The sequence below is a fragment of the Centruroides vittatus genome, unplaced genomic scaffold (assembly GCF_030686945.1).
Source record: "Centruroides vittatus isolate TY-2023 unplaced genomic scaffold, ASM3068694v2 contig_997, whole genome shotgun sequence".
NCBI lineage: Eukaryota > Metazoa > Arthropoda > Arachnida > Scorpiones > Buthidae > Centruroides > Centruroides vittatus.
The window spans coordinates 95,891-114,715 of NW_027122664.1; the positions used below are offsets into that span (position 1 = coordinate 95,891).

The window sequence follows — 18,825 nt, forward strand, 5'->3', positions numbered from 1 at the left end:
CAGAATGACAGATCAATGTATATAATAAACAGAAACTAATAAACGGGAATTTAATATTAAAACTATTTTACAATACGATGAAAAATGTATAATTTTATCAACATTATAGATGTATTATTATTACGATATTGTCAGAATTAATAAAGTTAATGAAAATTATAGATTTATTTTATCACGAAATCGTCAAAATAGTTCAAAAAGTAAACAATAAAAATGTATTTATAATTGAATGTAACATTCAACGAAATCAAGTTTATAATTCAAATAAATAATAACTTTAAAAAAGAATTGTAACCTGCAATTAGAAAATTAAATAATTATTCTCTTCAAGCCAATTGCACACACACACAGACATAGGACGTGTAATATACGTATTTTAAATAAGTGGTTCTAGAACTAATACAAGTCTTGCTTCTGCAATTCTCGTTTTATTTGAGTTTATAAGAATGCAGGTTTCCTCTGTAAGTAACGTTCATCCTATTCTGAAGTTAAGACACAATAACGGATATCAAGAAACTTGGAATGCATTACTGATTTCCATGATGATTTGTGGATTAAATTATAGAGCGAGATAATTACGTTATACGATATAATTACGATTGTAATTGGTATCTTACACAGCGTTTATTGCACTTTAACTGTCATTGCTTTTATACGAAACGACCTTTCAACAGTTGTTATTTTGGCATTCGCTTTCTTTGAATTTTTCGTAATAATCAATTTTACATCCGTAATTCATTTTCACGCTAAGAAGAACGAAGTTCGCAAACTTATCGAAAAGCTTCACAGATTCAACGATTCTCAGCTAGAAAGTTGATTTAATAAAAATTATTTAAAGATTAAAGTCATTATTATCTGGATATGCTTCTTTGTTTACTTCATTTTAACACCTTTGTCGACGTCTTCAATTTCTGTTAATTCTAAAACATTTGGATTTAAAATAAATCCAATTGCAGAAATCGCCATATTAATTACTGATATAGCATTTTCCTATAACTTTAACGTAATGTCCATACTTTGGTTATTTCTTTTTTTTTATACTTATCTGTGAAGAATTTGAAAATGTTCTAACTGCTTTGCTGAGTTCCCTGAAAATGGGCAAAATTTCTGCTTTACGATTTCGATCGGCGCCAGAAATGTACATGTATATTCTTGATATATTTAATGGTTTCTCAAATATTTCATTTTTCAATGTTATTTCTTTGATGTATTATCGTTGGAAGTCGTCTTTATTTTCAATTTCCATCTATTTTTAGAACATTTTCAAGCTGACAAAATAAAATTGTTAATCGACTTTATTTTAGAATCTGTTATTCCATTTCTATATTATATAAATTTGTGTGTTTCATCATCTCGAGTAACAAACGTTGCAAATAAAATAACAAAAGCTTTCTACGTGGTTTCTTTATCTAGCGATAACCAATTGATAGAAAGTTCTGCTTCTCGTTTATCTCTTCACGCAAAGTGTGTAGAAGATTTGCCTGTATTTACGGCTTGTGAAATGTTTGCAGTAGATAAAAAATTAATTTTGACAATTGGAAGTGTGTTTATAACATATATAATTATACTGCACCAAATGTAATAGAACAGAATTCAATTTTTTAGCTATAAATCTACTAGAATATAAAGTACCGGTACGTTATAACAATTTCTGTCTGATATAATGGCTGTGTTATATGATTTAACGAAAACTTTTGACCAACAGACGCTCATGCAAAAAGTGTAAGATAAAGATATACTTCGTAGAAACTGTTGATTAGTGATTGTTATTAACGAAGAGATGAAAGTCAGCGATGTATATGAATCATTTTTTTCATTAAAAGTTACTTTGAAATTTTGAAAAATTATAATTTGTAACTTTAGTTTGAAAGAGCATCTCTGCTAGATAAATCTTGTATATTGTGGAACGACTAAAAAAACGTGTTATATAGGAAATGAAAACGATTGAAAATCAAGCAGATTATATTAGTGATTATGCAGCAACAGATTCATCGTTATTATCCATAAAACTAAGCAGCAGAATTACGTTTTTACCCTTTACGATTATTAACCCGATTTATACGATGAAATTACAAATAACATTCATATAAAGTTATGTAGTTAACTTGACAATTTCTTCATGATGTCATATATTACGTCATTTACTTTCGTCAAACTTCACGTAAAGCTTGCAAGTCAAGCAACAGAGAAACTGTCGTCTGAATTTCTGGCTAAAAAAAAATAAAAGTTGGCAAAGATCACAAATTGAAACATGGAATTTGTGTAAAATTGTAAACAAATCAAACCTTTGTAGTTATTTTAGCAAATTTGTAAAACTCGATATTTGTAATACCCCGCTTTAAATTTTACTTAACGAAGATTATATTACACTTTTGTCGACAGTGTATTAAAGGTTTTAATATTATTATTAAATAGGTAAAATATAAATTCTTACAAAAGTCTTCTGGCACGTATTCATATTTGTGTATGAGTCTGAATTGGCATGTATTTGAAAGATTGTAGCTTTATTTTTCAATATCTGAAAACATCGTTGCCGTTAATTTTGAAATATACAATAAATATAAATATTTCCAAAAGTACTAAATGTCTCGATTTATATTTCGATTGGTTTCTTAAAACATTTTACTATTGGCGTATATACAACTTATCAAATGCCACTTTTGTCGCAAAATATATCCTTTTTTAAAATAATAATTATTTTTGAATAAAATTTCATAACAAATTGCGCCACACATGATAGACCACCTAACTACATTTGCTGAGATAATTCATTTGAACTTAACGTACGTTTTCGGCCTATTTTCAAAAGGCTATAATTAGGTTAAATGAGAAAATAACGGTGTTCTAAAATACAATATAAATTCCAACACAAAAATAATTAAAGATAAAAATATAACAAATTTAAATAGAATATACAAATACAACAGTGATATCTATATCTATATGTATGTATGTATGTTTACGACGAATATATATATCACTTCTATATGTCACGTGATTATGCTACCCTCTCTTTATCGCGCGGCTTCTAACAGAATCCATTTTTTATTTTTAAATTGTAAAATTTTTGGCTTCGCTTTAAAAATTATTCTTACATCTTTGTTTTCTTTATTTTTCTAATTTTAAACAGTGTAAAATATTTTCTAATTGACAGAAATGCTTTATTTGTGTCGAATTTAATGTAATTTGATACGTAAAACGCAAAGAATAAACATATCAAATCTCAACTCGCCGTAATTACTTTCATGTTTCATTGATCGCCATCGGGTTTGTTTGTAAATGGGGAAGAAATATGACACTTTCAAGTAAAGTCAGTAAAAATTTCGTTCTACTGCGAAAAAATTTGTCAATATACCTCGTTATACTTCCTATCGCGAAAGTCAATAAACGTTGATTTTTTTATGACCCTATTTTCAAATGCTTTTTTCTGACTGGTAAATCGACAATTTGACAAAGTTTTTATTTTGGTTTAATCACATGAATGTTGCATTTAAGATTTAACAGATATTTTTTTTTATATTTCTACACATAAATTTTATTTTTCATTTTGAGTATGATATAGTCGTGTGTTAGGTTTAACTCGATCATCTAATATAGAACTTAACATCGCTCAAAATATTATTCAATCCATCAAAATTTTTTGTTGATAGTATAGATATAAATGTTTTCTATTCATGAAATGTAGCAATCAAAAAATAATGTGTGGACCATCGAAAATTTGGCAATTCACGACATGATGTCAAATGCACAAATTAATCTATTTATAACTTGAAATATTCTCGAAATTTCATCAAAAAAATGCCTTTGCAACAATACCTATATGAAATTCTTACGCAAAAAAGAATTGTACAATTAGCGCAACTTGTGTTAAAGATATTAATTTTGAAAATCTTTGTCGTTGTTATTTCTCGAGCGTACAAACGCGATTTCTCGCAGAGCATAATAAGACATCGCTGAGTTTAGTAATAAATCTCCATATCCCGGTTCAAAATCAGGCTAAAATGAATCTTTTTAGTGAAAAAAATAAAAAAATTGTTGAGGAAAAAAAATTTGAAAAAAAAAATGCTCGCGATGGTCGCGATCGACGATAGCTATTATCGCGCATTCGTTTTTTTCCGATTAGTTGTTATTGCGCATAGTCGCGTGAAAGCTTGTTAAAAGCCGGCACTTTTTAAAATTATTTTCTCAGTAAACTCGGCGTGCAATAAAAATGTTATTTATTGCATTTTTTGCAGTTCGAAAAGATTGAAAAATATAATCGCCTGGCTTCTGTGAGAAGCCCTCTGGTCGTTATGTTAATGGCATTTTTCCTAAAATTTTTAAAAAAATTTTACAAAATTCAAGTTCTACAATCTTTTCAAACTGCAAAAGTTGCAATAAATAACATTATGGGGGTTATAAGAGTTTCTTTACGTTGTTCACACTTTTCGTGAAGAATATGCAAGTACTAATACTAATATGCGAGTTTGAGAATGAATCAAAATACACGTTTTTGAAAATTCTATGTTTATTTTAATTATATTGAATACTGTATAAGATGAATCAAGCTGTGGCAAATGTCTAATTTATTATAAAACAATATTAAAATTTTTTCATCTTTCAAGATCATATAAAATTAATCAATTATTTATATATTAGACCGCCAAACATGTTATAAATGTAATAACTTATTTACTGGTGCGCGTGCATAAACATACTTCAGTGGAAAATATATATTAAATCTCCGAAATGAAAACATAAAATTCTCAATGATCGAAATTAGAATTTTACGACTTTGTATTTATTTGAAAGCGCAAGTAGAGTTTTCGAATGGGATTTTTTGAATTTGATGGTTATTGTTGTGTTTAAAAACTCATTGGCATATCTATGAAAAGTCTTTTTCAGTACCATTCGATATAGTCGTTGCAAGAGCTTTCACGTCTTATAAATCTAATCGAAATATAGTCGTAAATGCACAATGAACTGTATTATTAATTAAAAGCCTAAATTTTGACTTACTATTCGTATATAATCCATTCTGTTTTGACAAAATGGTGTGTATCATTTATTTGTTGACTCCTTACATCAACTCTGTTGCAGCATTTGGATTGAACTTGATGTTCGTGCGTATCGAATGACAATGATCAGAACGGACACTTTGCTTCTTCTCGGCTATTTCGAATCTACACGCATTTCGTAGAATTCTTTCTCTGATTTTTCAATATTTTGTTCTTGATAAGGCTAATCGATGGCAATCTTTACGTTTTACGAGTAAACAATATGTACAAAAAAGACGCTGTCAAAAAATCAATAATAAATGCATTAATGTCCACTTATCTTTCGATCCAATACAGTATTCTCAAGAGGCGACAAATTCCTGTTCATTGTGTCATAAGTTCGTACAAAGGGGAACAAAAAGAATTTTAGAAAATAGAAAAATATTCTTGTTTTGTCTTGCTGATTACAATTTTCGCTCTAGCCATAGGAACAACTGTTGTCGCGGACTTAATGCTCTACACCAGTGATTCTCAAACTTTTTCGATCCACCGCCCCCTTTGTTCCATAAAGTTATACCCAACGCCCCCCGTGTGAGAAAGGATTGAAAATATACTTAGGAAAACTTTTCTATGAATCTCACATTTTGTGCCCTTACCGTACATTCTTTTCGAAATCTGGAAACCATTAAAGCAATGTTTCCTCTTATCGGTTTGACAGAAGAAAGGGAACTTTTACCTTTGATCACCGTTCAGTACCCTGCCTCCAGCACTTCCTAGATTTACTTACCACTCACAAGGGGGCGTTATCACCCACTTTGAGAAACGCTGCTCTACACGGAAATAAAAAATCAGGACGGAACGGATACTGAAGCATATCTTCTCGCTGTTCTATATGGTTTGCATTAACTGTACATCATTGGCCATATTGCAGGAGTCTTGACCGGATTCGCATTTACACGTTGTATTCTACAGAATAGATTGGTTACAATGTCTGAAGAAATAGCTGAGTTAAATATTAAACAACGGTTCTTGCGAAAGAAATTGGAAAGTATCATCCAAAAACACGTTAAAGTTTGGCTATGCCTCGACAGATTAAATGAAGTAATGAGCGATATCTTATGTATCGGTTACACCTTTTACCTGTATATAACTTGCTTCTTATCGTATGAAGCATTCTTCGTTGAAATGGAAAGTACTTTGCGAATAACTACGGCAATTATCGCCGCGGGATTTACTATTAAAATAATTTTATTTAGTTGGGCTTTTTCTATTACTACTGCATCAGTAAGTGAATAACAATCTATGTGAAGAAAAATAGCTCGTTTGAAAATTATAATTTGTTTCATTTAAAACATTCCTAACATTTGAAAATTCATTTCTAACAAATTTTAAATGAATAATTAGTAATATATTTCCAATTGTTCTAAAAAATTTGGTGCTATTATACAGTAAAACCTGTTTTTATGCGGTGGATAGGGAGCGCATAAAAGACGCTTTAAAAAATTTCACGAATGGCTATGAAAAATAGTTTTCGCAACACAATTAAAAAATATTTCTATTATGCGGTGAATAGGGACCGCATAAAAGAAGTCACACATAGAAAATAACTCTTTTTAAAATTTCTAAAGGTTAATAGTTTCTAAGAAAATTAACCTTCCTCTTAGTTTAGAGTCTAAAGAAATTACCTTCCTCTTCGCTTTGTTTCTGCCCTTATTTGTTTTCAGGAATTATGTCTGAACATAAAATAAAAATCCTAAAATTTTATATTTAAATAGAAAAAATAATACAGTACATTTACCTTCTATTTACGCTTTGAAATGAATCTTATCTTAATGGAACAGGAATGTGAAAGCACTTTGAAGGTTTAATTAACGTAATTAAAATGAACGTAGAATTTATTGACAACAGATGTCAGCACTTAACTGCATCATCTTGTCTATCGTCTGTTTTACATATTTTTGTTCAGTGGTGTTTTGTTGACTTAAAAATTAACTTATTCTATTTTTCGCATATTCCTGGAATAATATTACTATAATAAATTCATTAAAGCTATAATAAGTTTATTTAGCTATAATAAGTCAACGTGAGACATGACAAAACGCATGAGGCTAGTCGCCAACTACACCGCACAAAAAAGACCACATAAAATCAGGTTTGACTGTATATTTAGTACTTGTATTTCTATAATGCATATAAGACACAAAGTTATCTTTAACACAATACATGTATATTACTCTTGACTCTTAACTTAATTTTAACTAAATAAAATTAAAACTTATTTGACTGTACTTGTGGTATATAGATTTTAGTGTATTGTACTGTAATTTCAACAGTTCCAATGTTCAATAACTAAATACAATATATCACAATTGAAAAATATTATATATATATATATATATATATATACAGTTGTGAACCGCAAATCGGAATCAATTGGGGACTGGGGTTGTTCAGATTAGGGATTTGTTCCGATTACCCATTATGTACGAATAAATATATTAACTTGTCCGATGTTCAAATTTTTCTCCGTTGCGTGTCGCTTTATGTTGAATTTTCGTCGATTTTAAGCCTAACGAAAATTTTTATAATAATAATCGAGGCTATCGTATCGTTAAAAATTATTTCTGCATTTTGTACAAACAAAATATATTGAAAATAATAATAATACTGTAATATTTTGGAATTTAATCTAAGATTAAAAACGTTCGAATGCAGAAATGAGTTACATACCTTAAAGTAGGCCTACAGTTTAAGAAAAAATGTACAAAATTGTCTTTTGCTCCACAGCTGAGAGTCGCTTTCTTGCCGCTAAATCACGCACAAGTCTTAAAGACAGCAATTTGATAGCATCACATTTTTCTTGCTGTTCTAACCATTTCAGAGCCGTCTCAAGGCAATGAAAAGCTTCCTCACTGGATAATTCTTTTTCAGCATGGTCAGCGTCATTAGGCTCTTCCTCATCATCGCAAGAGTCTTGGTTGTCGATGACACTGGCAATAATTTTATCGTCCGACAATATTTGATAGCCAGAGTCATTGACATCACACTTGAGCCAGTCTTGAATGTTTTCCTTGTCGCATTCTTCAAATCCAGGGCATTCTTTAATCAGGTCAAACAGTTACGATACAAATTGGCTCTTCAGTGGCTCTTCAGGTGCAGTGATAGACTCATCTGATGGTAGGAGCTTATTTCAAGCTGCTGCTAGTGTAGTTTGCTTGACAGTAGCCCAAGCTTCTGCTGCCATGTACATAGCATTCTTTAAGTTTATTTCAGTGTACACTTGCTGAATTGGTTTCTCACATTTTCTCCCGATTATTACCATACGCAGCAATGCCTTTCTGTAATATCGTTTGAAGCATTCAATGACCCCTTGGTCCATTGGTTGGAGAATTGAAGTAACGTTGGGAGGCAAGTAAACAACTTTAAACTTTCCGTTTTCTCTTTCAAGAGAAATGTTTGAGAAATGACTTGGGGCGTTATCAATTAACAGAAACACATTTCCAGAATTTCCAGTTTTAAGATGATGCTTTTTGACTTCAGGGATAAATACAGTGTCGTACCATTCTATAAAAATGGTTGTATCCATACATGAATTCTTCTGATTTTTGTATGTGACTGGCAATTTTTTTATTCCTTTAAAGCACCGCGGATTTTTAGATTTTCCGACGATTAGCAAAGGTAGCCTGTGCGTTCCGGTAACATTTCCGCATACCATGACAGTGATGCGTGATTTGCTTACCTTAAAACCAGGTGCTGACATTTCATTCTTAGAAACTAGGGTTTTTGTTGGCATTTTCTTCCAATACAAACCAGTTTCGTCTGCATTGTAGACATTGGTTTTTTGGTAGTCTTCCTTATCAATCGTGTTCTTAAAAGACTCTTTCAAACATTCAGCTGATTCAGTATCAGCCGATAGTTTTTCACCATGGATGTTCAATTCCCTAATTGCATGCCTAGATTTGAAATGCTTAAGCCAGCCGGCAGTCGCTTTAAAATCAGCGTTACCCCCTAGTTTCTTGTTCATTTCAAGAGTTTTTTCGCAAACCAAAGGGCCAGTTATTGGTTGTCCTTGGCTATGTACCTGCATAAACCACGTGTAAACTGCAATGTCCAAATCTTGGTTTTCTGTCATTCTCATCGTTTTTCTGTGCAAGCTTTAGCCTTCACTGTCAAATACACTAGCAAATTTTTTAATGTCATCACTGGTCTTTTTAATCCTTGATATTGTGCTCTTTCCAACTCCATATTCCCGAGCAAAGGTTGTTCCACTACCACCACACTTCAACTGATATATTATTTTAAGTTTATCAGAAATACTGAGAAAAACGTGTTTACGTTTAGTTGCCATTTCGAACTCACCAACAACTACAGAACGATCTGTTACAAATAAAAAATTCACGGATCCTAAATTAATGTACCCGATGAAAACGTATTTCGATTAACCACGATACACGTCCCGAAACAGAGTCTTCCAAAAAACACTACACAAAAATGCCAGTGCTGCCAGCTAAAACAGACACACCAACAAAAAAGTATTGGAGTAGCCCAAAACATAGCCAAAGATTGCAGCGCCACAGCACTAGCAAAAATTTAAATTTGCCGACTGAAAATCGTGCCGATTACCGGGATTCCGATTTACGAGTCTCTACTGTATACATTTCTTATTATTTTTAGATAAAGATGTGACAAAAAAAGAAAACAGAACTTTCTCGTCTCATACAATACAAGCAAGACCAAGAGCATCAATTGAAACAAGAACAACAACATTTAAATAAAGAGCGACTAAAATTGGAACATAAAAAATAAGATTCAAAAAAGAAAAATTTGATTTAGAGAGAAAAGAGAGAGAAGCGTTATTATAAATAATTTTCAAAACTTTAAATAAAAATTGAAGAAACATTTATGTAACGTTGGAAAAAATTTTTCATAAAATTCAATAAGAATTTTTATAAAATTGAAAAAAAAATTTATAAAACTGAAAAAATTCTTTATTTATTTATTGATTACATTTTAAGTATTTGTCCGATTTGGGGGGTAAACAATTATAATAATCTGATTAAACACTTATTGCTCGGGTGTTGAGCTAGCACCTCGGTATAGTGTAATAAAAGTGTTTACAAGAGAAACAATATAGATCTTTAAATCAATTGAAAATTGTAACAATGGATACATGAAATAAAATTAAGATTGAACAATTGAAAAAAAAATAAACTCAATGCCTAAAAGAATTTTTTAAATAATTGTAGCCAAAGAGGATGAAATCAAATAATAAAAGTGTTTAAAATATATTTAAAATTTATTTTTATGTAATTTTAAAAAGTGTATCTATACTTTGGTAACAAGTAAAAAGTGATAACTTCTATTATGTTTATTAAAAGATAAAAAGCTTGAAAATAATATTTTTGTAATTGTCTTAAAACGTATAAAACTGTTTTCTAATAAAAAATTTAAATAAATTTTGAAAAATCACAAAATTTGTGGTGTTCTTATAGTTTTGTAACAGACTGTATATTTGAGAGGCAAGATGGTTGTCTACTACCTTGTCATATCACTGTACAAGTAAAGTTGTTCTTTCCTGGCATCTTTTATTGTCGACAGTGTAATACGTCCGTAAATTTTCACATATACTTTACCAAGCACCTTTCGAATTTTCATACGCATACGGGTTTACAGCCACTACGTTCATTGAGTCACGTGATGATGTAAACGGGCGTTTCAACGATTTTTACTTTCACTTGAAATGTCAAACGTGTACTTCTGCTTGCCGTACAAGTTTAACGTTCGAACTTGCGCTTTAACCTCTCTAACAATTTAAACATAAAACAATAATTATGCAAATTAACGAAAGCAAAGAATGTGCGCATATCCCAGTAAATCGACATTAGTAAAGCAGGTAATGTTAACCAACAGCATAAATCGATTTTAATGAGGAAAGCTCTGTGATTTTTTATTTACATCCGTTCGAATGTCGCACTATCAAGCAGCACCCTTAAGCCATTTATTCTTGCTGCTGCTGTATGAGTAAGGTTATTTGTGTCAAATTTCAATCTATCATAGACAGAAATTTTGAATATAAATCTCGTAAGTACCTTTACTTTAATTACTTTTAAACAATCAGTGAATGATATAATTTCTGTATTTCTAATAACCATGGTTAATTGGTTTAACGCTCATAGTTCAAGCGAAAATTTGCATAAAAATATCAAAAAATAAATACTAATTTAAAGACATGTTGAATGATTATTATGATTCTAGATTACTATGATTAAACTATGAATAGATGATTAGTATGATTATTATGTTGAATGACTATGATTTTTCACAAATTTATGAAGTAAACTAGTGATGACAATGGATACGTTTGTAGAGTTTTAAATGAATTTCGAACATTATTTGAATTTGCTTTTACATAACAATTTTACTTCGCGCATACTTACTTAAATTACAACAGTAGCCGAGATGATAAGATATTACCAATTGGTTTTTCGGAATTTCGCACCGTACAAAAATGCAGGTTAAAGGTAGATTTTTAGTCTTGATATGTTTAACAGGTAAATAGTAATAAATTTTTTACAGAATGTTCTAAAGATGGGCATCCTCTTGGCGAATCCCCAATGTGCTTTATTTTCTTTTTTAATCAATTTATATAATGTCCTAAATTCATAAGCTGAGGAAGAAATAAAATACGTCGAAATGTAAATATTAAATTTATATTTCAATTAATAAAAAAAAAGTAATCAGAAAATAGATTATATTGTTATTTTTTGAAAAAATAGTTTATTAAATATTTAACGATTCTGTCTATGCAAAATGAACTGCGACAGAAGTAATGTTTTTTCGATTGTTTTAGAGATAGATACAGAGCACAAATTTACAGATGAATAGAAATTATATTAATTCTATTGTGATACAGATGATTTAAACCTGCAATTAAAATATTATCTTTATCTCTTATTTTGAATAAACAATCTTATATTAACACAAACATTTTAAGCAATTATATTTAAAGTTTTCGGTTTGTTTTTCAGACATTTGAAATTAAACAAACGTAACAATGAATCACAAATGTGACTTTTGTTTTAAGTCTTTTTCTTTCAAATTTTGTCTTAATCGCCACAAGAGAACTCACACCGGAGAAAAGCCATTCCAATGTGATATATGTAACAAATGTTTTTGCAAGTAAATTTAACATGACTACTCATCGTAGAACTCATACAGGAGAAAAACCTTACCAGTGCAATATATGTGAAACACGATTTAATCAGAAATCAAATCTGACTCATCACCGCAGATCTCATACAGGAGAAAAGCCATACCAGTGCAACATGTGTGATAAACGTTTTTCTTACAAATCACCTGAGAATTCATCACACAAAGCATACAGAAGAAAGGCCTTATAAGTGCGACATCTGTCATCAAACGTTTAGATATCCTTCAGATTGTAATAAACACAAAAAAGTACATAGGCCTACCCTACCAAAAATATTCTCGTGTTGTTTATGCAGCGCTGATTTTGCTCAGGAAGATGAAATGGTTAATCATGTTCGGGTGCATATTAATTCAGGCTGTCTAAAGTGTGACCGCCAGTTCTCATGTAAACAAAGCTTTTTAGCTCACGTTCTTCAACATTCTAAAGAGACTCCACGACTATGCGAAACTTGTTTTCACCCTTTTGCTCGGATTTCTGCTTATAAATTGTATAAAACGATTCTATCGTTTCCGGAAAGTGCATCATACTGCACGGATTGTGGATCAAAAATATAAATTGTAAAATATCTAGAAAATTTGAGTCTTTTTGCCATGTTACACTATTCAGTCATATTTGCATTAAATTATCTGTACCAATATGAACAACAAATTTCCAGTACGAAGAATATTAACTTTCATTTTTTAGCAGACAGCTGAAATTTTAATGTAACTTACTTTTTCTTATTCAAATATTATTAATTAAGCTTGAAAATTGTATTTGAACCACAACTTTTTATGTTAAATATTAAATATAAGGTTATTAAATAATGATTTATAAAAGTATATAAAAACTGAAATTTAAACAACTTGTATTCTATCTTTCATTTGTTTTTATATTTTAGTCGTACTACATTTAACAGGTGTGTTGTAAACGAATGTAATGTTACTTATGTGTATTAAAATACTTGATAATGATTCTAGCCTTTTTACTTTATCAATAATATTATATTATTACGTATAATAAGTGTATTTAATTAGAATTCTACCAACACATATTAGAAATGCAACAGCTCAAGCAAAATATGTTTAAGAAAAGAACAGAAATGATGTAATGACAGATGATGAAAAATGTATAGTGATAGTGTTGAGCAATATTAAAGTTGTTTGTTAACAAATAAACTGTAAATATATTTTTTAGGATAATTTTTTATATATAAGAAAGTTTATTACTTATATTTAATTCGATTTTTGTTAAATTGAAATTTAAATGCCTTATATTTAATTCGATTTTTGTTAAATTGAAATTTAAATGCCTTATATTTAATTCGATTTTTGTTAAATTGAAATTTAAATGCTTACAGTTAGATGCTGTTTTAAATTTTAGAAAAATTTATTATTGATCAATTTAAATGACAGGTATTATTTGCTTTCGATTATTATTACTTCTTTCCTCCCTTTTTTTTATTACGGTATTATCTTTAGTTAACGACTTTCCATTTTTGAAAATGTGCTTTATTTGTTGAAGAAATTAATACAGTAATAAATAAACGTCTGTATTTTGAATTCTGAATTTGGATAGGAAAAAAACATCGAATTATATGTGTGCCATTTGCATTTATTTTAAGTATACATTTAATTTACAATTATGAATAATATACGAAAGAAGTAATTTAAAAAAACTGTTGAAGAATAATAATAACAGAAAAAACCATAAATACTGCATTTAATTGACAGACATATTGCAATTTCTCAAATTACTACACACAGTTGAGCTGTTTTCATAAAAATGGCTTCGATACAATAATGTAATTAGTCACAATTCGACTTTTAGAATTATAAAAACTACACAACAGTATTGTGAAATATTCAGAAGATAGAATACAGTTACAGAGTTTAACAGAATTTTCAAATATAACGTGAAACGTGCGAAGATATCAAAACACGTCCATCAACATGTAGTTATATGAGAAGCCTTGTTCAATGGACAATGTGTTAAACAATCAGCGCTTAAGATATTATACAACTGTAGAAAACCAGTAAAAATAGCTTAATTATTTTGGAATATAATTTTTATATATGCCGACTGAAATATAACTACAAACTTAATTGCTCAATTTCCGTTAAAGTTCTCTCTCACAGTAATTAAGTCAAGAAGTTAATGTATTATAGGACGTTTGGCTGTTCAGATTTTTTTAGCACTTAAATATATACATTACGTAAAATATTTGTCGTTTCATCCTCATAGCATGATTCATATTTACATAACCATAACGTTTAGTACAATTACCTGAGAAATACTCTCGAAGACACAACCTTTTTTAGGAATATAGCTTTTGAAAATCGAATGATATAATTGCACTGAGTACATTCTGTGTGAAAACTGTTGAATTGCATATTGCAGTGTGATAAATTACACGGTGTCTGTCACTTTAACACAGTATTTACGGTTTTCCGAGCTTTGTTTATTATTGAAAAGTCTTTTCCTTTTGGATTATTTATTCCGTATATTATATGTAATCGTGATGTCAATGTACACCTGAAATAAATGCAAAAAGCAAACAAATAAAATTCACAGTTTTTTTCTATACCCAGTTTAAAAGCACAAACGTTCCTTTATTATCGTGTATATTTTTTAACAAAAATCAATATTTCGGAAAAATGGAAAGTCATTAAATGCAATATTAATGGATGACGTTAAATCGTAATATCAAATGAAGACACCCCGATAAAAAAAATAAGAAACAAAAGGTCATAATAAACAAAAGCCAAAAGTACATTAGTTATGTAATTTGATTTTAATTTAGAATAACATGTTACCGTAAACATTTAAATATAAATTAGATGATTGAAAACTTTACAAACTTACAAACTGATAATGCTGCTTAAATTAGAGATTTTTTTTCTCGGTGCTTTTATAAAATACAAAACAAATTTAACTATGAAATATTATATAAGCAATATTTTTAATAATGCAACAAAAATTTTCAATTTACGTTTTAAAAACTGACTACAATAGAACATTGCAGGTGCATTCGAAAATAACTGTTTTTACAGAACACGCAAACTTTTTTCAAAACACATATGTCAGAAACACATCAAAAAACCTGTAATTTTTAAAATACGTTCTTTAGAATGTGTTACTATTCATATTACTTTATTATTTTAGTGTAAAATAATACGAGTTTTCTCGGTAGGTAGCGTATTCACCCAATTACACATAAACTCTTAAAGGATATATAGATAAGAGAAATCGATTGCTGACCTTCACAGCTTTTTTTTATTTTGAATTATACAGCAAACCAAATTACTTCGTATAATATACACATGGCTGGTATTAACATTTCACACGGTATAGTTGTAATTTAAAGTATGTTATTCCATCTGTTATTATTACAAGAAAGTAGAGTTGCGAGGAATTTAGTATTTGGCATTTAAACATTTATTATAAGAATACATTTTGCACCATAATTTATATTTATGCTGGAAAATGTGCTCCGAAAATTAAGTAAGAGGTTCCAAATTCAAATTTTCACTAAAGTCTCTTTGAAGAGGGGGTCGTGGTTGGTGCGAGAACAGCATAATCCAGTTGTGATCAGTAAATTTTACCTGACACATAATGTCATGTGCCTAAAACTTAAATTGATTTACTGATTTTATTGTAATGTAGCTATTCTGTTTATATTTTATAATCAGTGTAATACTTTTACTTATCGTCTTTAGTATTAAAGCTGTTAGAATTTTTGGCCCCTATCACACATTGAACTTAAACATGCTTACGTTTTTAATCAGTAATAGGTTAAAATAACTGAAACTCTGCACCAATTTCATAAAAAAAATCATTACTTATATTTTAATCAGTGTTTCAAAATTTTAGTCAATAACTCTAGTTTTATATAAAACATTTCGCTAATATTTGAAAAAAAAACTCCTATTCCTAAAGCTTACACAAATTTATTCAGTACTCAGCAGAATGAAACATAAAATAAATTTAGTAAGTCAAACAAGAAGTCTTTCTCTATCTCATTTCATAACAGAAAAGCATGAAATAGTATGTTCGACATTTTCTCTATATATATTAAGTGTATTTGAAATGACGTTTGTACACTTCTAACATGCTAAAAGAATTTAAATATCAATAGCATCTTTAATGATACTCCTGAGCACGTGCAATGTAACAAAAGTCAAACTAAATATAAATAAACGGAAATGTTCACAGTTTATTTGTTAATCCGAGATGTTTCTGCACTCTGTCACAATTAATTTCTCATTATCTGTCATTACATAACTTCCGGTTATGTAATCAACAGATAATGAGAAATTAATTGTGACATAGTATTTTTCACCAGCAGATTTTGCTTAAGCTGTAGCATTTCTAATCTGTTTGGTTCAATTCTAATTAAACACGCTTACCTTTCACTAAAAATTATATTCTTAAATTTTTAAAAATTCTGTGTTTTCAATAAATAACTGCCTACCTTTAATGCACTAAAATCTTACGGTGTTAATTCTACGATCAAATTGTACATATCGAGTCGAAATATTTTAACAGGAAATATGCAAAACGAAGACAGCTAAGATAATTTCGTAAACTACTTTTGGTTTAAATGTTATGCATCTTGAAAAGACAAAAAAAACGAAAGCTAACTGTTGAAATGCACATTTCACGTATCTTCTTTCCACGATAATCTACAAAAATTTTTGTAATTTTTCAGTCATACTTTTAAACTAATAAAATCTATAAAACTTGAAGCGAGTGTTTAAATATGTATATATGACAACAAAGTTTAATTCCCATTTTTAAGAAAATCGTTTCTCAAATACACCAAACTCTAACAATCACGCTAACTGTAGTTATCTATGTGTTCTTATGTTCTTTTTTTACGTCCTCGTCATCTATATATATAATCGAGACGAGTTGATAATAATAATGAAATCAGCGCAGAGCCCAAACGGTTAGGAGTTGAAAGTTGAAATTTGGAACGCAGTTAGGATACGTCACAAGAACGCACACTAACAAGGGATTTTTCGAAATTCTTCCCCACGGGGAAGAGGAACTAGATAAAAGCTTAACACTTCCATCAACAATGGAAGTGTTACGTAACAATAAAAGTGTCAACAATGGTAGTGTCACGTAACAATGGAATTGTCAAAAATGGAAGTGTTACGTAACAATAGAATTGTTAAGAGAAAGCAACGTGCAAGACGCAGGTGCAATTTTTTCGTTTTTGTGGGAAATCGAACATACTTTTAGACCCATCTAAAAATTTTCTAATTAGTGTGGAAACAAGGCGACCCAATTCTTGCATTCTGTGAAAACAGGTAAGGTAATATTCTTAATCTTGGGTATCGTTACTTTTGCCCGAGCAACGCCGGGCCCTCCTGCTAATTTATAATATTCTTTTAATATCAACAAATTATGTAGTTAAATTCGGGTCTGTTTTCAATTGATTTAGGTAACACGGATATCCAAGTGACAAGTTGATAATAGCATGGTTTTACTGTAAAAAATTCCAATTTATCTGCACTGATTATACAGTATTTAATCGTTGAAAAAAATATATATATATATAATTTTGTACATTAATACTTTTGCGCAGTTATAAATATTTCTTTTTAATAATATGCTTGAAAAATTAATTTTATATTAAATTTATTATACGTAAATAATAAAATATTTTTAGTAAACTATAAAATGTTACAATCATTGTCGAGTATTTCAGTACACATAAGTGACATTACATTCGTTTACAATACACCTTTTGATTGGAAAACAATTAAAACATAAAAATAAATAAAGCACAAAATATTAGTTCTTCTAAATATCAGTTGTCAAATACATTTAGAAATTATTATATAAAAATCTTATCTTGAATACAAAACATAAAAACGTTGTGGTTGAAATACAATGGTCATGTGAGTACATTCAAATATAAAAAAAATTTACATTTACTCTTTCAGCAGAAAGCTGAGATATCAAAGTAAAACTTCTTCGTACTGGGGATAGCTTGCTTGTAAGCGATAGTTAATGTACATACGACTTAATAACGAAACATGGCACAAAACTCAAAGTTAATTTTCTAGATTTCTTTCAATTTACACTTTTGATCCACACTCCGTGCAGTAAGATGCATCTTCCGGCGACAACAGAATACTCTTATACAAGTTAAAAGCAGAAATTCGAGCAAACGAATAAAGGCAAGTTTCACACAGTAGTGATGTTTCCTTCGAATGTTGAAGAACGTGAGCTAAAAAGCTTCGTTCACATGAAAACTGGCAGTCACACTTTGGACAGCATGAATTAATATGCACCCGAACATGCTTAATCATTTTATCTTCGTGAGCAAAATAACTACTGCATAAACAACACGTGAAATCTTTCACAACGGTATGCATTTTTCTGTGTTTATAGCAAGTTGAGAAATACATAAACGTTTTCTGACATGTGCTGCACTTGAACGTACTTTCATTTGTATGCTTTCTGCTATGATCGGCCGAAAAGGATTTGTGAGAAAAACGTTTGTCGCATATATTGCACTGGTAAGATCTTTCTCCTGTATGAATTCTACGATGAATGGTTACGAGAAATTGCGTTGAAAAACATTTTTTACATATATCACATTCGAATGGTTTCTCGCCAGTGTGAGTTCTGTCGTGGAGATCG

General features: G+C 29.7%; 1 protein-coding gene across 1 annotated transcript; it reads right to left on the bottom strand.

The window, feature by feature from the left end:
• Positions 1 to 8,166: 8,166 nt before the first annotated feature.
• On the bottom strand, positions 8,167 to 9,108 carry LOC136986120 (jerky protein homolog-like). Its single transcript, XM_067283585.1, has one exon. It carries the CDS (start codon positions 9,106 to 9,108, stop codon positions 8,167 to 8,169), a length of 942 nt encoding a protein of 313 aa, XP_067139686.1.
• Between the last annotated feature and the right edge of the window lie 9,717 nt (positions 9,109 to 18,825).

What these genes read in the sequence shown, in the direction of transcription:
- LOC136986120 (XM_067283585.1), bottom strand. Translation starts at nt 9,108, where the DNA reads ATGACAGAAAACCAAGATTTGGACATTGCAGTTTACACGTGGTTTATG.